Source organism: Phaethon aethereus, assembly GCF_964289735.1.
Source record: "Phaethon aethereus genome assembly, chromosome: 1".
NCBI classification, from domain to species: Eukaryota; Metazoa; Chordata; class Aves; order Phaethontiformes; family Phaethontidae; genus Phaethon; species Phaethon aethereus.
Window position 1 is genome coordinate 143314240 of NC_138575.1, and position 17997 is coordinate 143332236.

At 39.5% G+C, this 17997-nt stretch overlaps 1 protein-coding gene across 1 annotated transcript in view; it reads left to right on the forward strand.

The window, feature by feature from the left end:
• Window positions 1-1177: 1177 nt before the first annotated feature.
• The window catches only part of PRKX (protein kinase cAMP-dependent X-linked catalytic subunit), a gene marked incomplete at both ends in the record, with an annotated part of 58352 nt that continues 41532 nt past the window's right edge, over window positions 1178-17997 (forward strand). The window contains one exon of the mRNA XM_082006418.1: window positions 1178-1361. Within this exon, the coding sequence (XP_081862544.1) occupies window positions 1178-1361 (184 nt within the window). The remainder of the gene's footprint in view (window positions 1362-17997) is intronic.

The following is a 17997-nucleotide window of genomic DNA, read 5'->3' on the forward strand; positions in this document are numbered from 1 at the left end:
TGTACACACACACACAATTATTTAAGCTACTCCACACAGAAACCAGTAGGCCTCATATACAGACGTTTTCACATTTAATAAAAAAGGAGATGCAAACTGCCACCTGTGTGACTTGATTTACACACCAGCTTTACAGACATCCTGCTTATTGGAGCATAGGGTAGGGGCTGTGAACTGTGTAAATCTGGGCCAGCACAAGGCATGGAAAAAAAATTTGGATTTCCTTCCCCATTTTGACACGAATGCTTCTCAGCGACTTGGCTCACACGCCTGTTTTCCCCGTCTTTCAGCATAATCGTCAACAGTTTCCTGGCCGCTGTGGAAGGAGCTATATTCGGTACTCGAGCGCGGCTGCGTTAGGTGCCGTCCCAAATACTTTGCAGGCTCGAGAAGGGAAGACGGAGGGGCTGCGGTGATATCCACACCCACTTGAAAACACGGAGTAACATAAAGCGTGAGAAACCCTTTGAAATGTGCGGGCGAGGGACATTCGGTAACCCTGAAGCACCCGAGTTACTCCGACGCGCGGGGAACGGCCGGCTCTTCCCAGAGCTGTCAGCGTGAGGCCCGGCGGGCCAGGAAGCCGCTTTACAAGGGCCCCATCAATCACTTTTAACTTTCCGTGGGGAGCGGACGGGACCTGCCCCCGTCCCCCCGGCTGCCGCCCGCAGCAGAGCCGCTCTGCCCCTCCGGCGGGACGCGGGGGAAGGACGAGAGAAGGGCGCCAGCGTTACCAGCCCCGCCGCCGGCTGCGCCCGCGGCGGAGGGCGAGCTCCGCACTCCCGCCGTGCGGCGGCGCCGCGCCTCTTTCCCCCCGCCCCGCTGCGGGGCCGTGCCGCAGCGGCAGGAAGGCAGACCCCGCCCCTCCGCCCCGCGTGTGGCGCGGCACGGCACGGCGCGGCTCGGCCCGCCCGGGCTTACCCTCGCCATTGTCTGTCTGCGCGGCGGTCCCTGCTGCGAGCGGCGGGCGGCGCGGCGGCTGGCCGCGATGCTGAAGGGCTCCGCGCCCCCTCAGAGGCGGCCGCGGGAACGGGCTCCAGCCTTGGGGAGCAGCCACCCCGCCTGTTGAAGACTGAAACTTTGCGTCCCCGCCGCTCCCTCTCCTCCTCCTTCCCCTCGCCGGCCCGGCGCGCCCTTCTCCATGCGGTGAGCGGCCGCGGGGCGCCTGCTCGGCCCCATGGACGCCTTCAGCGCCGCCAAGGCCAAAATGGGGGCGAAGAGCAGCGGCGAGGAGGCGGCAGCGGGGCTGGCCGTGCCTCAGCCCGCCGTGCCGGCCCCCAGCCCCGCCGGCCCCGGCTCGCCCGCCGCGCCCGAGCCCGCCACCTACAAGCTGGAGGACCTGGAGACCCTGGCCACCGTGGGTGAGTGCGGGCAGGGCGGAGGCGGCGGGACCGGGGAGGAACAAAGGATCTGCCCAGGTGCCTGCCTGCGGTCGTGCCCGGCGGGAGGCGGGCGGGCCCACCTCCCGCCGTGTGCGCCCCCGGAGGTACCCTAGCTGCCCCCTTCCCGGGCGCCCGCTTCTTTTTTTTGTTTCCTTTTTTTCCCCCCCCCCCGCTCCTTTCTTTCCCCCGCCGTGACCCGGAGACGCGGCCACTGGGCGTTGTGGGCCCGTTCTGAGGCAGCGGGGTTGGACCGTCGACCGTTTAACGGCCGGCAGGTGCAGTTGCCCCCCCCCCCCCCCCCCCCCCCCGCGACCGCGGCGCTGGGGAGGGGGCCGCGGGCTGGTGTTAAGGCTGCTCGGCGCCGCAGGGCTGCCCGTGGCTGCCGTACGCGGCTCGGAAAGACGGACTGCAGCCTTCGCGTAGCCGGGAAGCTGTGCCTTTGAGCCTGCGGGGGCTGAGGGCACTGCCTGTCGCTGGCGTGGCTGTGCGGGAGCGCTGGCGGGCCCCCGCGCTGCCGGCGTCGTCGTCTCCGGCTGCGAGATCGCGGTTTTTTGATCTGCCGCTGAACGGGCCCGTAAGCGGGTTTGGCCTGTCTGAGGTGGGGACAGTCGCTGCTGAAGCCTAAGGACCTTTTGGTATAAAACCTGATTTATCTGGTTTAACTTCATTCAGCTGCATTCGTGATAAAAAATTCGTCATTTAAATGTAGTTGTCGGGCTAGTGGAGAGATCAAACAGGTTAACCGCATACAGCTAAGTATATTACAGAACCCCAACGCGCTGTTGTCCTGAATATTGATGCAAAGATGCTTTGCCTGTGTGGAATTCTGGCAGAAGGCAAGGTTGCATCTCGCATCTACCACTCTTACTCAGAACTGCCTGTAATCAACGGTGTTGCAGAGTAAATGCATGTGTTTAGTAAATTGGCATTGCAGACCGAAGTGATGATGTTCATTGTGTTCCTATCCACTGTATCTGTCTGTGCATTGTGTTTGAACATACACGTACGTGTAGTTACATACGTTTTTGCACCTGGTTTGTGGGATTGTATGTTCGGCGATATGGAAGTTTTATTCTTTTTTTCTCTATAGGAATACAAAGTGATTTTGCATAGATTTAGTGCTGTACATCTAAATTTCCCCTAAGCTCTCTTCAGCGCAAAAGGTGTGATTTAAATCCTTTCTTAGTGAAGTTGATGTTTTTAATAAGTCTTTAAAAAAGGAGTTGGGGAGGCCTAAGATTGTTGTGATCAGTGAAAACCACGTTACCGTCTCTTGAAGTGTGAAAAATTATGTAAAAAAACAACACATTTGAAATGTAAACAGTCGTTTTATTGATAAATTAATTGAGATTATATAGGAGACTGCTAAAAGCTTTATGATGTCTTTTTTCCCACCAGAAGTGGTTGATCTTGTTTGTTACACGATGACTAGTTGCTGTGGATATAATTATCATCACAGAAGATTATGACTTCAAGTGAAGCATAGGCTGCAGAAAAATAGTAATTTCTAAAGAAGGTGTAATAGTCATGGAAAAGTTCCTGAGGCCAATGAAGAAATGTAGAAGCAAACCTGGTGTCAGTTCAAAACAGCCTATCTTTTAAGAATGTTCTTTAATGTGCTCCTTAGAGGTTAAGAAAGAGGAAAGTCATGATTTCACAAGGAATAAACAGAGGCATAAAAAAAGAGAGCCTGCTTGATACAGAGAAGAGAATAAAATGTAAAAGGAGCGGATAGCTGCCTATCAGGGCACTGACAGAACAGTCTCCCTTCTCTGTCTTCCCCACCTTGATTTTTTTTTTTTTTTTTCTTTCCTTGAATACCTCTGACTGAGATGATGTCTGTTCTTTGCCTGTGGCATTGGTTGTTTAGTAGGGAGAAGGAAAGCAAAACACAAAACTTGAAGGGTTTGAAAACGTGTACAGATAGATAGATAAGGCCTTACCTTATCAAAGAAGCTGAACTGGCTTATTGTAAGTTGGTTTTAAAATGACATGCCTGCGCACCTCAGTGAATACTGTGAGGGAAGAGATCAAGCTCCTGACCAGGAAGCAATACAGCAGACTCAAAGTGATACTGAAAGTGAACGCATTTATACCTGCCTCTGAGTGGCAGAGTTTATAAAAGATGCAATGCCCTGCAGTAGTGCATCTGAGATCTGAGCCAGTAACTGTGTGTGAGGTTGGGCTGCTCTATACGCGCACCTACCAACATGCTACATTGCGTTCTCAAGTTAAATGGGCTGCAAGTTATGTCAGTGCAGAATACTATGTAGATGTGTAGTTTAGCTTGAAAAACTCATTTTTGCTTGGCTTAAAACCTTTTTTAATTAAGTTAGTTAGCTTAGGTTTATATCACGTGTACTGAAAGAGCGTATCTACAATTATTTTTTTTAACAGTGGTTTAAGATAATATTACCTTATTCTGTTTTGATCTCCCTGAAAAAATAGATGAGATTTTAATGTATTGTCATAAATTTCACAACAGCAATTTAGAGTCATCTGCAATAGCAATTTTCGTTTTGCTGATGTTCTTGAAAGCTATGTGCTCTATCTAAGATATTTGGAGATGTTTGTGGAGGGGAGGGGGATACTCAGAAATTACAGGACAAGAAGTTCTGGTATCTTTTCTGCTAGAATCATTTTTGTTTATAGACCTATCCAGGCTTAGAAGCGGTATGGCCTTGGAAACTTTCGACTTGATAAAATGCCAAAATAGGGAGGTGAGCTTCATGCTCTTACAGCTGTTTAAGAGTAACATTTAAGGTAACAAAATGACATTGGTGTGTGAGAGTGTGGTCATCCATTACTTGAGGCACCTACTCTTGGAGGATGGAATAAAGTTTGTGTAAAAATAAAATACAATTTGAAGGAGTACCTGCTTTGAATATAATAGCTACTGTTTCAAGTATCCTTCATAGTCTAAGAGGATTAAAATCTCTGTTAACCCGACCATCGTAATCCAGGCTGGATTGGATGTGTTGGACACTCTTGCCTGGTTTAGCAAAGAACTCACTGTGAGGGAGGAAAGAGCAAAAGGGGATAACAGTTTAGCATAATGATTGGGAGGACATTTATCTCCCCAAAACGTCCCACGACTCAACCTTTGTTCCAGTGTTTGTGAGCCCTTTTATCAAAGGCATTGGGAGCAGAGAGCAGAGTACAGGTGTGCTTTTGGGAGAAGTGCCCTAATATTTAGTCAATAAAGTGAAGTTATGGGTTTGGGGAGGGCACAGGAGTGGGGTGCATGCTGGTTTCTGGCACTAAGAGAGGTTGAACAGGAAGAATATTTCTTTGAGGGTGCTTCCTGAGAGGTTGAAGATGTGGCTTTGAACCTTTGAGATGTATGGGGTTTTTTTAACTAATCCTATTATATGAAAGGTGAGTGCTCTTGCTCTGAAGCTATTGAAGGTGCCTGGTTGTCCACTTCTGTTTTTGAATTAATTATCCTTCCAAAGGAGGTCAAAATATGAATGTTTGCTCAGCACGCTCAAAAACTGCTCAGACCAGGCTGAAATATTCTGTGAATCTCAGTTGAATTTACACACCTAGCTGTGCCAAGATTGAGGTAGTTCTGTGCTGCACAGAAGCCGTGACTACCATGTTCATTGAAACTTAACTGCTGAAAGTTCATGGCCCACCTGTGCTTGTCTGAGCCCATTTCAGACTTTTTGTAGGCCTGGTCAGTGGAAGAGAGAGACTATGAATACTAGTGGCATAATTTCTGAATTATCCATGTTTTTGATGAGCATTTAACAAGAGCAACTTTCCTATTCCAGTAGCCATAGCTGTTGCAGTCAGACACCTGACATATATCCCGAGCTGGAGATACTAAATTTTTAATTATGCCATAATAAAGTAGTAATTCAGGTAAACTAGAATAATAAATACAAGAAAACCAAAGGATATTTCTTCACTTTTGGGTAGGAGGAGTTGGGAGAACAAATGTTATATTCCTAAATGAAATGTATGGTAATAGGGAAAGGGGAAGGAAGAGAACTCTAGGAGGAGAAAAATGATGAACTTCTTATTGCCCTCTCTCCAGAGATGTGTTTCCTGTCTACTTTTCAAAGTGCAATGAATTCCATAGCAGGCTTTATAAATGTAAATTGGGGTTTTGCAAATCTATTCAATTGATTGAAATATTTTAATAATAGTATTTTCATGTGAAAAGATTTTTTTAAACAACTGTTCCCATGAAGTGCTTTACACTAAACAAATGCAGAATAAAAAATTGGGCAAACCAGTATTTTAATTTTTATGAGCATGGGAAAATTTTAAAAAGTACATGGGAAAAGTGAGGCATAACATATTTTTAAATACATAATTTCACTTTGTTCACATGCAAAATATGCTAGCCAAATATATTTCAAATGGCATTATATCAGCAGGACAGTAGGACAGAACTGTAGTTTAATGCTGTAAGAAGGAATCCGTTCCTGTATAGGACATTACAGTGCTATTTTCCCTATGTGTAGTCTAAGTAGAAAATTCTGCACCAGAATAGCTAACTTTTTTACTAGTGAAGAACACTGATGGCTTTTTTTTTTTTCCTCATTCTTACCAAGTGTTATTTTTGGTTTCACTACCGAAGTCCTCATCTATTTAAAAATACTATATTCTAAGGGATGTGTGAGCTTTTTTTTTCTGTTTTGTCACCTTTTCTTGATACTGAAATGATAAATAATAATCCATTATTTTACTTGTCAATGTCTTTAAATACCACAAGTTTTGAAAGAAAACATGGTCTGAATGTTGTGACTGTAATGGTGACCTGAATTCATCGTTTCATTTGTACCTCTTTGAGACTTTAGTCATAAAGCTAAATGACTTGGATTTTGTTTTCACTCTCTGTCTGTGGAATGTCTTTCTTGCTTAATTTTTCCCTCCCACAAGATCATACCTGTCCTGAAATAAATCCTTAGTATTGTTATAGCTGATGTTCTGGAGAGAAAATGACCAGGTATGACTCAGCTTTCTTCTCTTGCTTTTCCTGTTAAACACTGCTGAGGTGAATTTCAGTAGCATAATGTTTATTGTGAAGTAGGCAGCAACAGGTCCTTTCCCATAAGGTTCTCGTTCTGATCAGGCTGGAAAGAATGTATTGAAACAAATATTCTCTTCTTCCTTATACTCTTACTTTTCTGAACTTTCTGAAAGATAGAAGTCTGAACATGTGAAAACTGAAAGTTCACATTTCTGCTTTTCTATCTGCAGTGTTTAAAATCAGTGTGGAGGTAAATGGCTAGTGTTTGCTTGTCATCTGTTTCTTTTGCCTTAAACTTATTTAAATATCTAACTGATTGTGGAAGGGAATTCAGAATTCTTTCTCTGATGTTGTGAACTTGATGGTGTGTTATAGAATGGACTTTGACACTCAAACAATAATTCTTGAAGATAAATAATTTGTTAAGTTCTATAAATAGCACAGAGGTGCCCAAAAGTGCCTGTTGCAATGCAAATAATCAAATAATCTGGAACCCAGCTAATGCTACTATTTCAGAAATAAGAAGCATGCAAAACTCCTCTCCCACAAAACCTAAAGCACCTTGCGCCACACCTTCTCCTTGACAAGTTTATGCTTAAATAAAACTGATCTTCCAGGTGAAGATACTGTTGAAAAATTCTTCCATTGAAAGTGTTGTGTCTCAGCCCAAACTGAAAAAGATAGAAAACCTGAAGAGAATTAGAGATTTGATTCCCTGCCCCCCCCTTCTTTAAAGGAAGGAAATAAGAACTTGAAATACTGGTGGTTGACAGCACATAGGCTCTTAGGGCTATGTTTAGGTTCCTGAGTTTGCATGTCTGGACTGTTTGTAGTGGACAGACCTTTTGGAGATGGATGTCTTGATATTTTGGCTTTTCCATACTGAAAACTTCAAGAAATGAATTCCAAGCTAAAGTGCATTTAATCCTGGTTTGGTCTGCTTTAAGGGTGATATGCAATATATAAATATTAGAAGAAAGAAAAGGGTAGTGGGGTTTGTGTACCATTTCTGTTTGTTATGAGAGGCATAGACAGTTTACCTAGCAAGGTCTTGTCTGGGCATAAGCTGTTCTAACCAAATTAGTTAAGGTTAAACAATACAATTCCCTTACTGTTGATTCTTACCCGTGTAAAACATCTTCAGCATTAGCTCGTACTACTGGGGAGTAGTTTAACATGATATCTTTGCTTGGGAAAGCATCCTCCCATTTCTACAGTTTTAGAGGGGTTTTTTTGCGGCTTCAAAGATGTTGGTAAGTAAAATTTTGCTGAGTACTCTGTTAGTGTGCATCTGGGATATTCAGGTGGTAGGGAAGACAAATTCTCAAAATTAGACTGTATTTCTGTTTTCCCACAGGAAGACTATCTTTCAAATGAGAGAAAAAAGTGTCCCTTAAAAAAAAAAAAGACAGGGGGAAGGTATGTGATACAACATTCTTTTAACCACTGTTAGCACTTCACATTAGAGCACTGGTTCAGTTTTTATTTGAATTACATGTCGCTTTATTATTCTTTTTTAATACTGAAGGTGTATCAGAGTTTTTTCCCTTAGTACAGCCTCTTCTTTACTCTAGAGACTGTAGAGCACTAAGGAAATTCACCTGGGAGACAGGTGAGTAAATTGTGAAAGCAGTTAACAAAACACATTATATTTGGAAAGTGAGTGGAATGTTACAGAATGAGAAAAATAGTAAAAAACCACTTACGTCAGTCTCTATTATTGTATTTCTGTGGATAATTGTAGTCTTGCTTTGTTAATTTTGGTAAAAGAAATGTTCACACTTTTGCCCTTCATATTATGTTTACCATTTCATTTTTGGTAAATAATGTATTTCAATGGTATTGGAATAATTTCAGTTGTGATGGTAAGACTGTAAGCTGGAAAATTAAAGATATGTCTCTTGAGAGGTTTCAGGGGGTGGTGTTTGAAATGGTATCATCTCTGAAGCAGTGAATGATGCTTGTTTTCTTCTAAAGGTTAAGAGGGACAAAATAGATTAAATAAATAGATTATTTTAATAGATAAATATAATAATATTTAATAATAAAATATAATAATTTAAATAATATTTAAATAGTATTTTATAATTAATATTATAACATATGTCTATAAAATACCAATGGCGATGGAGTGTTAGACTTGTCTGTTGGGTTGATTTGGTCAGTGGAACCATTCCTGAAGTCTTGTTTTGACCCTCAACTTTCTTAGTCTATTGAGGGAGCAGGGAAATCCAGCTCAATTTGACCTACATTATCATAGAATCATAGAATAATTTGGGTTGGAAGGGACCTTTAAAGATCATCTAGTCCAACCTCTCTGCAATAAGCACCCCTGCAAACATCTTCAGCTTGGACCAGATTGCTCAGAGCCCCGTCCATCCTGACCTTCAATGTTTCCAGGGATGGGGCATCTGCCACCTCTCTGGGCAACCTGTGCAAGTGTGTCACCACCCTCAATGTGAAAAATTTCTTCCTTAGATCTAGTCTGAATCTACCCTCTTTTAGCTTAAAACCATTACCCCTTGTCCTACCACTACAGGCCCTGATGAAAGTCTGTCCTCATCTTTCTTGTATAAGCCCTCTCCTTTAGGTACTGGAAGGCTGCAATAAGGTCTCCCTGGAGCCTTCTCCAGGCTGAACAACCCCAACTCTCTCAGCCTGTCCTCATAGGAGAGGTGTTCCATCCCCCTGATCATTTTTGTAGCCCTCTTATGGACCCACTCCAACAGGTCAAAGTTAAGTTAAAATTATATTTGAGTAAATCTGAACTGCACCCCTCAGGCAATTTGAATACTTTGTGAAGTAGTTGGTTTTCTAGTCTTGTGACTCTTTATTTGTTGAGGAGTGTTTATTTAATACCAAAGTAAAGGTAGATTGGTTATATGGTTTTATTTGATTTGCAATGTATTTCATAGCCCTTAAGCTAACAGGTTATGATGTCTAAACCAGACTAATTTTAATGTAAAATCTTATTTGTTCTTGTTTATTTTCTGGATATTCAGTTTGAATATCACCTACATCTTTCTCTATCACATTATAAGTTAAATGTGTATATGTATATGCATATATATTTAAGTTTATATAAACTCATAAAACTTAACTTCTACAATGCTACTGCTTGATGTACGAAGAGTGAGAATATGGAAAAGTCTTCTGCTCATTTTTTGTCAGCATATATAGGACTTCTTCATTCACTATTGTTAGCAGGCCTTTCAGCAAACTATTCATGCAGTATCGATAGCATGTAGGAATTTTTAATTTTTTTTTCTTTTATATTTTTGACTTTTTTAAAGGTTTGATTCTGAGCTAATTTTTCATGAAAGGTCACATATCTGGTATTTGTTAATTTGATTCCAACATGCAATTTACAAGAATTCAAGTGTAATGATTTATATTTTGCATTTATTGGAGTACTTGAAAGGCAGCTCAAGGCAGAAGAGCTAGATATATAAACTATTATTAGCAGTTATAACCTGTGACTTAGACCTGCATTTGTTTTTCTTGTGTACACTTGGCATTGTCTTATGCATACTTTTAAAAAGCACTAAGGCTATCAATGCAATACATTATTTTGCCTGGAAAATGCAACTACATAATATCTGACATTGTTTGATACAAGAGGAAAGCATGTGGAGTGCCAAGGTTTTAATTTTTTTACATGATTCTTACAAAGGAGGTAATGTTTTGTTACAAAAATCATATCAAGTGACCATTTAAGGTGCCCATTATGCAGCACTTTTTATGAGGTTTTTGTATGGTTCTTCACTAAAATGTAGCTTCTTATGCCACTTTCATGGCATTTACTTAAGTGTTGTTCTGTTTGTACTGCGGAGTAAGTGGACTCTGAGCAATCTGAATTATTTACAGTAATGACGCTGCCATTATAGTTGAAGGTGCAGGGAGCTCCCTGGATTAAAGCAAAATGTCTAGTTAGTATTGCTTTTTATGCCTCTCAGGTATTGCTCCAGTCAGTAAATTAAATGCTCCAGAATTCTTTAGGTAGATGTTAAGAGAGCTATCCCTCCAGAGACTCTTCAAAAACAGGCTAAACTGGGTATAAAATTTTTGCTTTGCTGATCTACTAATTTGGATGCACTGTAATAGCTACATGGATGGCAAATGTGAAAAATAAGAGGTTGGGAGCTGACTCTGTTTATGTAAAACTTCTGGGTGCTATAATATCAGACTCCTCTAGCCACCTGCCCCAAAACTGATGACAGACTTCTAGCCTCAGACCTCTTCCCTCCGGCTTGGTGTTAGCTTCTTACAGCTCCTTGGGTGCAGGACATGATAGCTTGTACAGTTTTAATTTGCATGGCCTGCCAAAAATAACTTAAGAGTATGCATTGGAAATTTTTAAAATTTTAGTTTGGTTTTGGGAAGATTAGTGGGTAACTCCTTGTCTGTCCCTCAAGAACGAATAATGAGGACAGCTGCTGGTTAGTCTGTTTCTGGGATTCTTGTCCTCTCTTTCATCAAAATGTTTCGGGTTGCATGTCAGTATGCTGAATTTGTGTTTTGCGGCCGCTAAACTCTCCCTGACTTGTGACTTTCAAAGGCCTATGAAGACTTCTGCATTATGTCTTTGTTTTAACCCACCCAGTTGTCACACTCGGAAGGAGTGGATATAGAAGTTATACTGAATCAACAACATTGTTCTTCCTTCTCTTTTAGTGACTGGCATAGTTCAATCCATTTAAAATAAATTCATGTTAGCAACCATATATGTAGAAATAGCTTGTTCATTAATATCTTTGGAAATAACGTTGTTTGGGATATAATACATTTCAAAATATTTCTAAAAGTTTCCCAGTATTGCAACTTCATTAAAATTATTTTGTTTAAAAGCTTTCTGCATCTCTTCTAGTAATTTCACAGCGAGTAGCAGTTATTGGATCTGTTCATGGAAAATTTTTCTTGATGAAAGTCGGTTTTGTTATTTATTTTTTTTTCCTGTTAGAAAAGGCTGCTGGGAAGAAGCTGTGAGAAGGACAGTGTGTCCTACAAGACAGAACCATTAGAAGGAAAACAATGTAGCTGAGAAGAGATTTGGAAAGAGCCTGCAAAAAAGAACTAACGTCAAAGACAATGTAAAATATTTTAAAAGACATGGAAATCCATTTCTTTTGGGAGAAAAGGTCATTTTTTAAAGTTAATTTTTTGGGATTTCAGTTGTATACAGTTCACCCTTCATCCTTTGAAAAGTAGAACTAATTTGGGCCATATCTGTTCCTGATGCTATAAAGGCCTATGAAAGCTATCCCTTTTAAGTGTTTAATAAAATAAACTCTATCCTTTGTTCTAAATGTCTAAGTGAGGTGAGTTTCTAGAATTATCTCAAGTCTATTTATCTGCAACACTTGTTGTAAGCTGAAATATTTATCATGGTGATGCTAGAGATGATTTTTTTACTGCCTTTGTTAGGTAGGCCTAAATTTTTCAATGCTCCTACTGCACTGTTCCTTATGGATTAGGCAGAGTACAATCCTGTTGCATTGATTTGGGATAATTCTGGGAAAACAACGCTCTAGAAATCTGTGATAGGACAATCTGAGTGGGCCATGTGCATTTTGTGAAATAACAGTATATGAGATCTGAAATCTAAAGGACATTTTGGAATTATGCCTTTCCTTCCCCACTTGGGGTGGGGGGAGGAGCAAAACCCAACAACTTAACATGATTTAGTTTTGTGAGCAGAAGTTGAGCATAAGATGTGGCTAGGGTGTAATTTCATGAATATTCAACTTGACTGACATCAGAGGCAAATTGAGAAATAGAATCTCAAAATCCTGTTTAGCAAGATTTTTAATATTCTTTTAACATGGAATATGTATGAATTGTACTATACTGCAGGTAATGTTACTTATCAGTGAATGCTTTATCTGTTGAGAAGAGTTTGCAATATGTGCTAATAGTAAATAGAGAAGCAACATTGTGAAATGGGAAACGCAGAAGACACCTGGCTTTGTGGCTAATTCACCAGTTCCTCAGCAATCTTTACTGACAGGTCTGCAGGTAAACCCATCTAATGTAAAACTAAAGCAGAAGTTGGTTGCATAGTTACTGATTTCATAGCTTGAGTATTCCTGTTTCACATTGTTTTTAAGAGTTTCCTTGGAGTGAAATGGTGATTAAAAAGGTGATGAAAGCCTGCAGTGTAAATAATTTTGTCTTTAAATCTTGATCTTTGAATGTTGAATTGCAAGTGAAATACTTTGATATTATGTATTTGGAGACAAAGGTTCACACCTCCATGTTAATTTCTAAATGGTTGTATGTGAAGAAAAAAAATGTTAAAAGTGCTTGATTTGGTAGGTATACCTGGACTTGTAGTTGTTGCTAGTTAATACTGAGTGTGCAACGTCAGCAGCTGTTACTGCTTCATCTGGAAATAAGCCAGCTACAGATTCACTGATACCCTAAAGTTGGGCACTCTTGCACAAAATATTGCCAGTTTATCTCCTGTAATAAAATAGATTGATAAACCTCCCCCTAACCTTCATGTGTTTTGTCATTTAAAATATTTGTAGGAGGAAAAAATTTTCCTGCTGGCAATTGGATGTATCAGCTAGGGAGAGATTCAGAACTTCAGATAGTCCCAGACTAGTTGTGATTTCTAGACTAATTTGCTTTCATTTTTGAGATGTGAGAAGATGCATTGTTTGAGAACAAACACAACTCTGTTGTTTGGCCTCCCTTGGTTCTCTGAAATATGATTCTTGAAATAAAATTAAACAATGATTGTAGTAATAGGGGGGACCCCCCCCCCCCAACCTAGAAATGCTAGGACACTTGGGAGAGGGAGAGCAGAGAGAAGGAAAAAAGCCATGCTATTTGATCACACTGCTTTGGAAATCCTTCCATAGCATAGTTGGTTTAGTTTTATAAGCAACACAATTTTTTTGTGTGTGTGCAAACTATCGAATAATTTACCATAAAGTATAGTCATATCTAAAGAGTTTTGCACAGACTCATTTTAAAGACTGAGGAACTCAGTAAACTTGACTAAAAAGGGCAGTACAGTGAAAACAGGCACTTAGGGGCTCTAAGTACCACATTTATGTTACTTAACTTGTGTACTGGCAAATCCTATTAAGGTTAACATTTAATTTTTATATCAAGAAGGAAGATATTTGTATTAGTCACTGTCACAGTTTTTTCCTGGTACCTCCTGAGGAGGTATATTTTGCACAGTGCAATGGTAGTTTCCTCTTCCATCAATGACGTAAGAGGACCTCTTATATATGAAATAATAATTTCATCAGTCTCTGTCCTGTCTTCTGAGACTGTTACTTGTTCCTAGGAAACATGCAAGCATCTGAAACAAACTGCAAGTTCATTTCATAGAACAGTAAATTTCTAATATGACAAACAAGAAAAATTATTAGGTGTATTTCGTCTCTCTTCAGGGCAGAGGTATGCCTTTTGTCTTTGCTGCTGAAAACTTACATGCTTCAGCTTCTGTAAAAAGTGTTAATGGATGATAAACTAATAACCATCAGATACCAGTAATTTTCAGTTACAGTTGATTTGGGCTATATATGAACTGATGACCTGGCCCAGATAAATTGCTTTTGTGTTAATTTCCAATCCTTATATCTGGCCCTGCCTTCTAATTGTAGCACATTGGTGCTTGTGCGCTATTTCTTTAAGAGTAAATCCTGAATTATAAATTATATTGAAATGCTTGTTCTTTAAAATGAATAATTTAAAATAAATTTCTGTTGAAAGGTGTGCTATGTGAACTATAATAGTGAGTGAACCTCTTAGTAAAGAATGATGCTACAATTTTGGAGAAAGAGTCCAGAAGGGCATGTCGAGTACTCTTAGTGTGTGAACTATAGCTCATGAATTGAGTTAGCTGTAATTTAATCTAGCCTATCAAGGCAGTGTTGGATTTACTATTCATTACTGCAGACTGTGATCCTGTTTTTAAATATGTCAGAGTAGGTTAAGATAATTAATTCTGAGATTTTATGGAGCAGGAGAATGTGAGAGAGTAGAAGTGAGAAGCAACTATGGTAGTAAACAACAAACAAAATAAATTAACCTGTGGTTGGGTAAATGGGTATATGTGTGTGTATATATATAATACCGATACATATGGGTATATGTTACTAAGAAATTTGATGTATGATGAAGATATACATAGGATAGCAGAGTGAAGTAACTGAAAATCTAAAACAAAATACTGATTCTTAGGAAAAAAAGAGATTTTGGTTTTATTTTCAAGATTTGAGTATTAAAGACTAACTGCGTTCAGTGACTGGAAAGTGGGAACACTGGGGAGATAAAAAGGGCTCTGTATGGCTGCCTAGCTCATAACTGTAATTGTGATATGATGGATTGGAAACTATGTTTCTGTTAGTAAGGTCTATCTACTAGTCTTGACTATCATTACTACTATATAATTGATACTCTTTATGACCATACAGAGCATTATGAGCTAAGATCTGGGAAGTAACTGGAATAGAGCAATTGGTAAATCTTTAATGCTGAGAATTGGTTTCTATGCAGTGTTCTAAATACATTATATGTAAAAGTTAAACTCTTGTGTCTAGAGTAGAGATTTGTGAGAAAGGGTGTAACCAGGTAATGCTAATCACGGACTGATGATTTCAAGGTTGTGATCTCGTGATGCTTTTGACTGTCACAGATAATGGAGAGGGGCTTGGCGGGGGGCGGGGGGAGTGTGTGTGTGTATTGTTCTTAAAGTGTTGTTTTCCATTTGGGGCATTATTCATGTGAGCCAGTCCACTTAGGATGGAGAGCTGTCCCTGTATAGTTAGTGTATTGTCCAAACAGTTGTCCTGAACAGTTTTTAACATCTCGATTGGCTTTTCTTGTGTACATGTCTTAAGTGATTTGCCACTGTATTACTTGGAGCTTAGTCACCATCAGGTTAGCGGGTTAATCCAATGTGGTGTTAGGCTGAGATTCTGCAGTTTGAGGTGAGTCTTGAACACTGTATTGCTCCTAAGTATGAGATTTTATCAGCCCAAGCTCAGCATGTGTGAAGAGTTGTGTGGTCTTTTCTTTTCAATGCATTTAAAAACTGAACTAAATTTTAGTGGTTTTTTCAGTGTTTAAAGTGCTTCCAGATTTTATGGCAACTTCTCAGGTCTTGTGGAAGGATTTGTGTAGGGTATGTGCTCATGTATGTGCCTACTGTTTTCCTTCTGCTGGATTTATATGGATTTTTGTCTATGTTATTATTCAAATCCTGCAACGTGAGGATGAGGTGACTTCTTTTAATTTTAATGGAGCCGGTCCTTGGATTGACAGATAATATTTAAGAAAGGCCTACTCATAAACAATTTAGAAATCATAGATTTGAACAAAATTGCTATCAGAAATGAGACTTGAGATCTGTATTTCAAACGATGGTACAGAATTTAAAGAAGCATATTCTGTGCCTTAATGGGACTAAGTAGTGTTCTGCAATACAGGTTTTGATTTTCTTAGACTTGAAGCCTTCTCACACTACACATACTGTTTTATATTTGGTAGGCTGGTTATTCTATAAAACTAGCTATCAAATAGTATAAAACGGGTCCAAAATCACTTACCTACATTTTGATAGAAATATTCCAAGAAGTAATGAGCTCTTTTCTGCTCTTCTCCAGTGTTTAAATTAGCTTGGAAATTTAGGAGTGAATATTGCAGCTTGGTAAGTGTAAATTGAGGTAAGCTAAATTGTGCTCACCTGTCCAAACAAAGCATCCTTTTGGGAATCTTAAAAGCCTTGGCCTATGTGTGATTGGAGCACATGTACTGTAGGATATTTTATTTCCCTATGTCATTGGTGTTTAATTTTGAACTTTATCCTTCTCTTTGCTCTTCATGTGACTGTATGAAGAATTCTCAGTTTCATGTTGTGACTCATGAATAATTTCAAATTTGATAAATCCTTTATTATATACATATGTATTCACTCTTCCAATATTTTTGTTCAGGAGTGTCTAATAGTGATTGCAAATGAGATTTATTTCTATAGCATTGTATACTAGTCTTGCTTTTGGATGGGGAAAAATTTATTGTTTAGGGAGTTCACATACATCCTTACCTGTTAGTGACATGCTGCATCTTTCCACCTGTGTTTTCAGATGTATGAAATTAGCAACCTATATTTAATGCAAATGGTGTTAAAATAAATATTGTACCTTAGATGATTTTATGCTTTTTTAAATTAAAAAAAAAAATAAAGGAAAACCTGTACAGAAACAGTGCCATCTGGTATCAGCCAAAAAGTCTATCCTTTCTGTTGCAAAATGAATCATATTGTTACAATTGTTATGATGCATGCCATAGCCTCTGAAAGTTACTTTAGTATTGACTGTAGTGACCTATTCACCTCTTGATTTCCATTTTCTTGTACAGTTTGTTTCTTGAGAGTCACTTTGAAAATCAAGGTTGTTGCACAAAAGGAATTTATTTGTGGGTTAAGTGTACTCGTTCATAAATTCTCAGATGTTCTCATCCTGGTTCATCTTTGTCCATTTAAATAACTGTCAATTACGTACCACTTTCTATTTAAAATCTTTTTTGTGGGTTTGGATAGTTTTCTTGGATATGGTATTCAGAGGTATAATATTGGAGAGAGACTTGATCCCAGTTTGGAGATGGGAGGGAAAGGAAAGTGTGTGTATAAAGCTAACAAGGGCAGTTGGCTTCTAACTGTGTAAACTTCGTAGAGTAGATTTTCTTTCCTATTAAGAAGCTGCATAGTGACAATAATAGGACCTAATTTTTCTTCTGTTTCTGATATTCTGTGTTTCAGTCACATAGCAGACTGAACTGATGTTTGAAAACAGAGCAGAATTTTAATTGAGTTTAGACTTATGTTTCTGCGTTATAGAGGAAAAAAAGTGTAGTGGTGCATATGATCCTGAATAGCGTGAAAAATTTGAAGACCACAGTCCTTTTCTTAAGTGTTTACACTAAACATAACTGTTAAATTAACACTGGCATGTCTTCAGTAATACTAGCTATTAATACAAAGAATATATTCAGTCTTTACTTCTATCAGTAATGTAATTCCTGGGCACTATAGGGATTTTATTCTTAAATGTTTAATTGATATTTGAGAATGGAATTTGGAGACTGGGATTTTGAAACTTAATATTTGTGTTAGTGCATTTGTTCTAGTTCTATATCAGATATAACTTTATTTAGATATTCTAGGCTTGCTTCCTCTTTCTCACATAACAGCTCTTTATGTGGAGAGTATTATGATGTCCATTCTAGTGCCAAACAACAGTGATTTCATCACTTTCCTTGGACAGTGTTATACTATTTTTTGTATGGTATAGTTTGAGAGAATTTGGAAGGGTAATGAAGACGTGAAGTAAATTCTAGATACATAATGCATTTTTACTCTGTAGTCTCAGGAATATCAGTTGACAACTGCCTCACAAATATAAACAAAACCTTCCCTTTGAGGAATACTTTGTTCCACTCATGAATTCTCCAGGTATTAACCCTTAACCAAAAATAAATGCATTTGCAGTGCTTGTTCCAGATTGAAATAGTGTTTTAGGAGAAGGTTCTTACTGGCTTGTAGCTTGATTTTGTTTTGTAAAACTTAATTTATGGAAGATAGAGTACAGGGTCTCAGTGGCCCGGCATGCT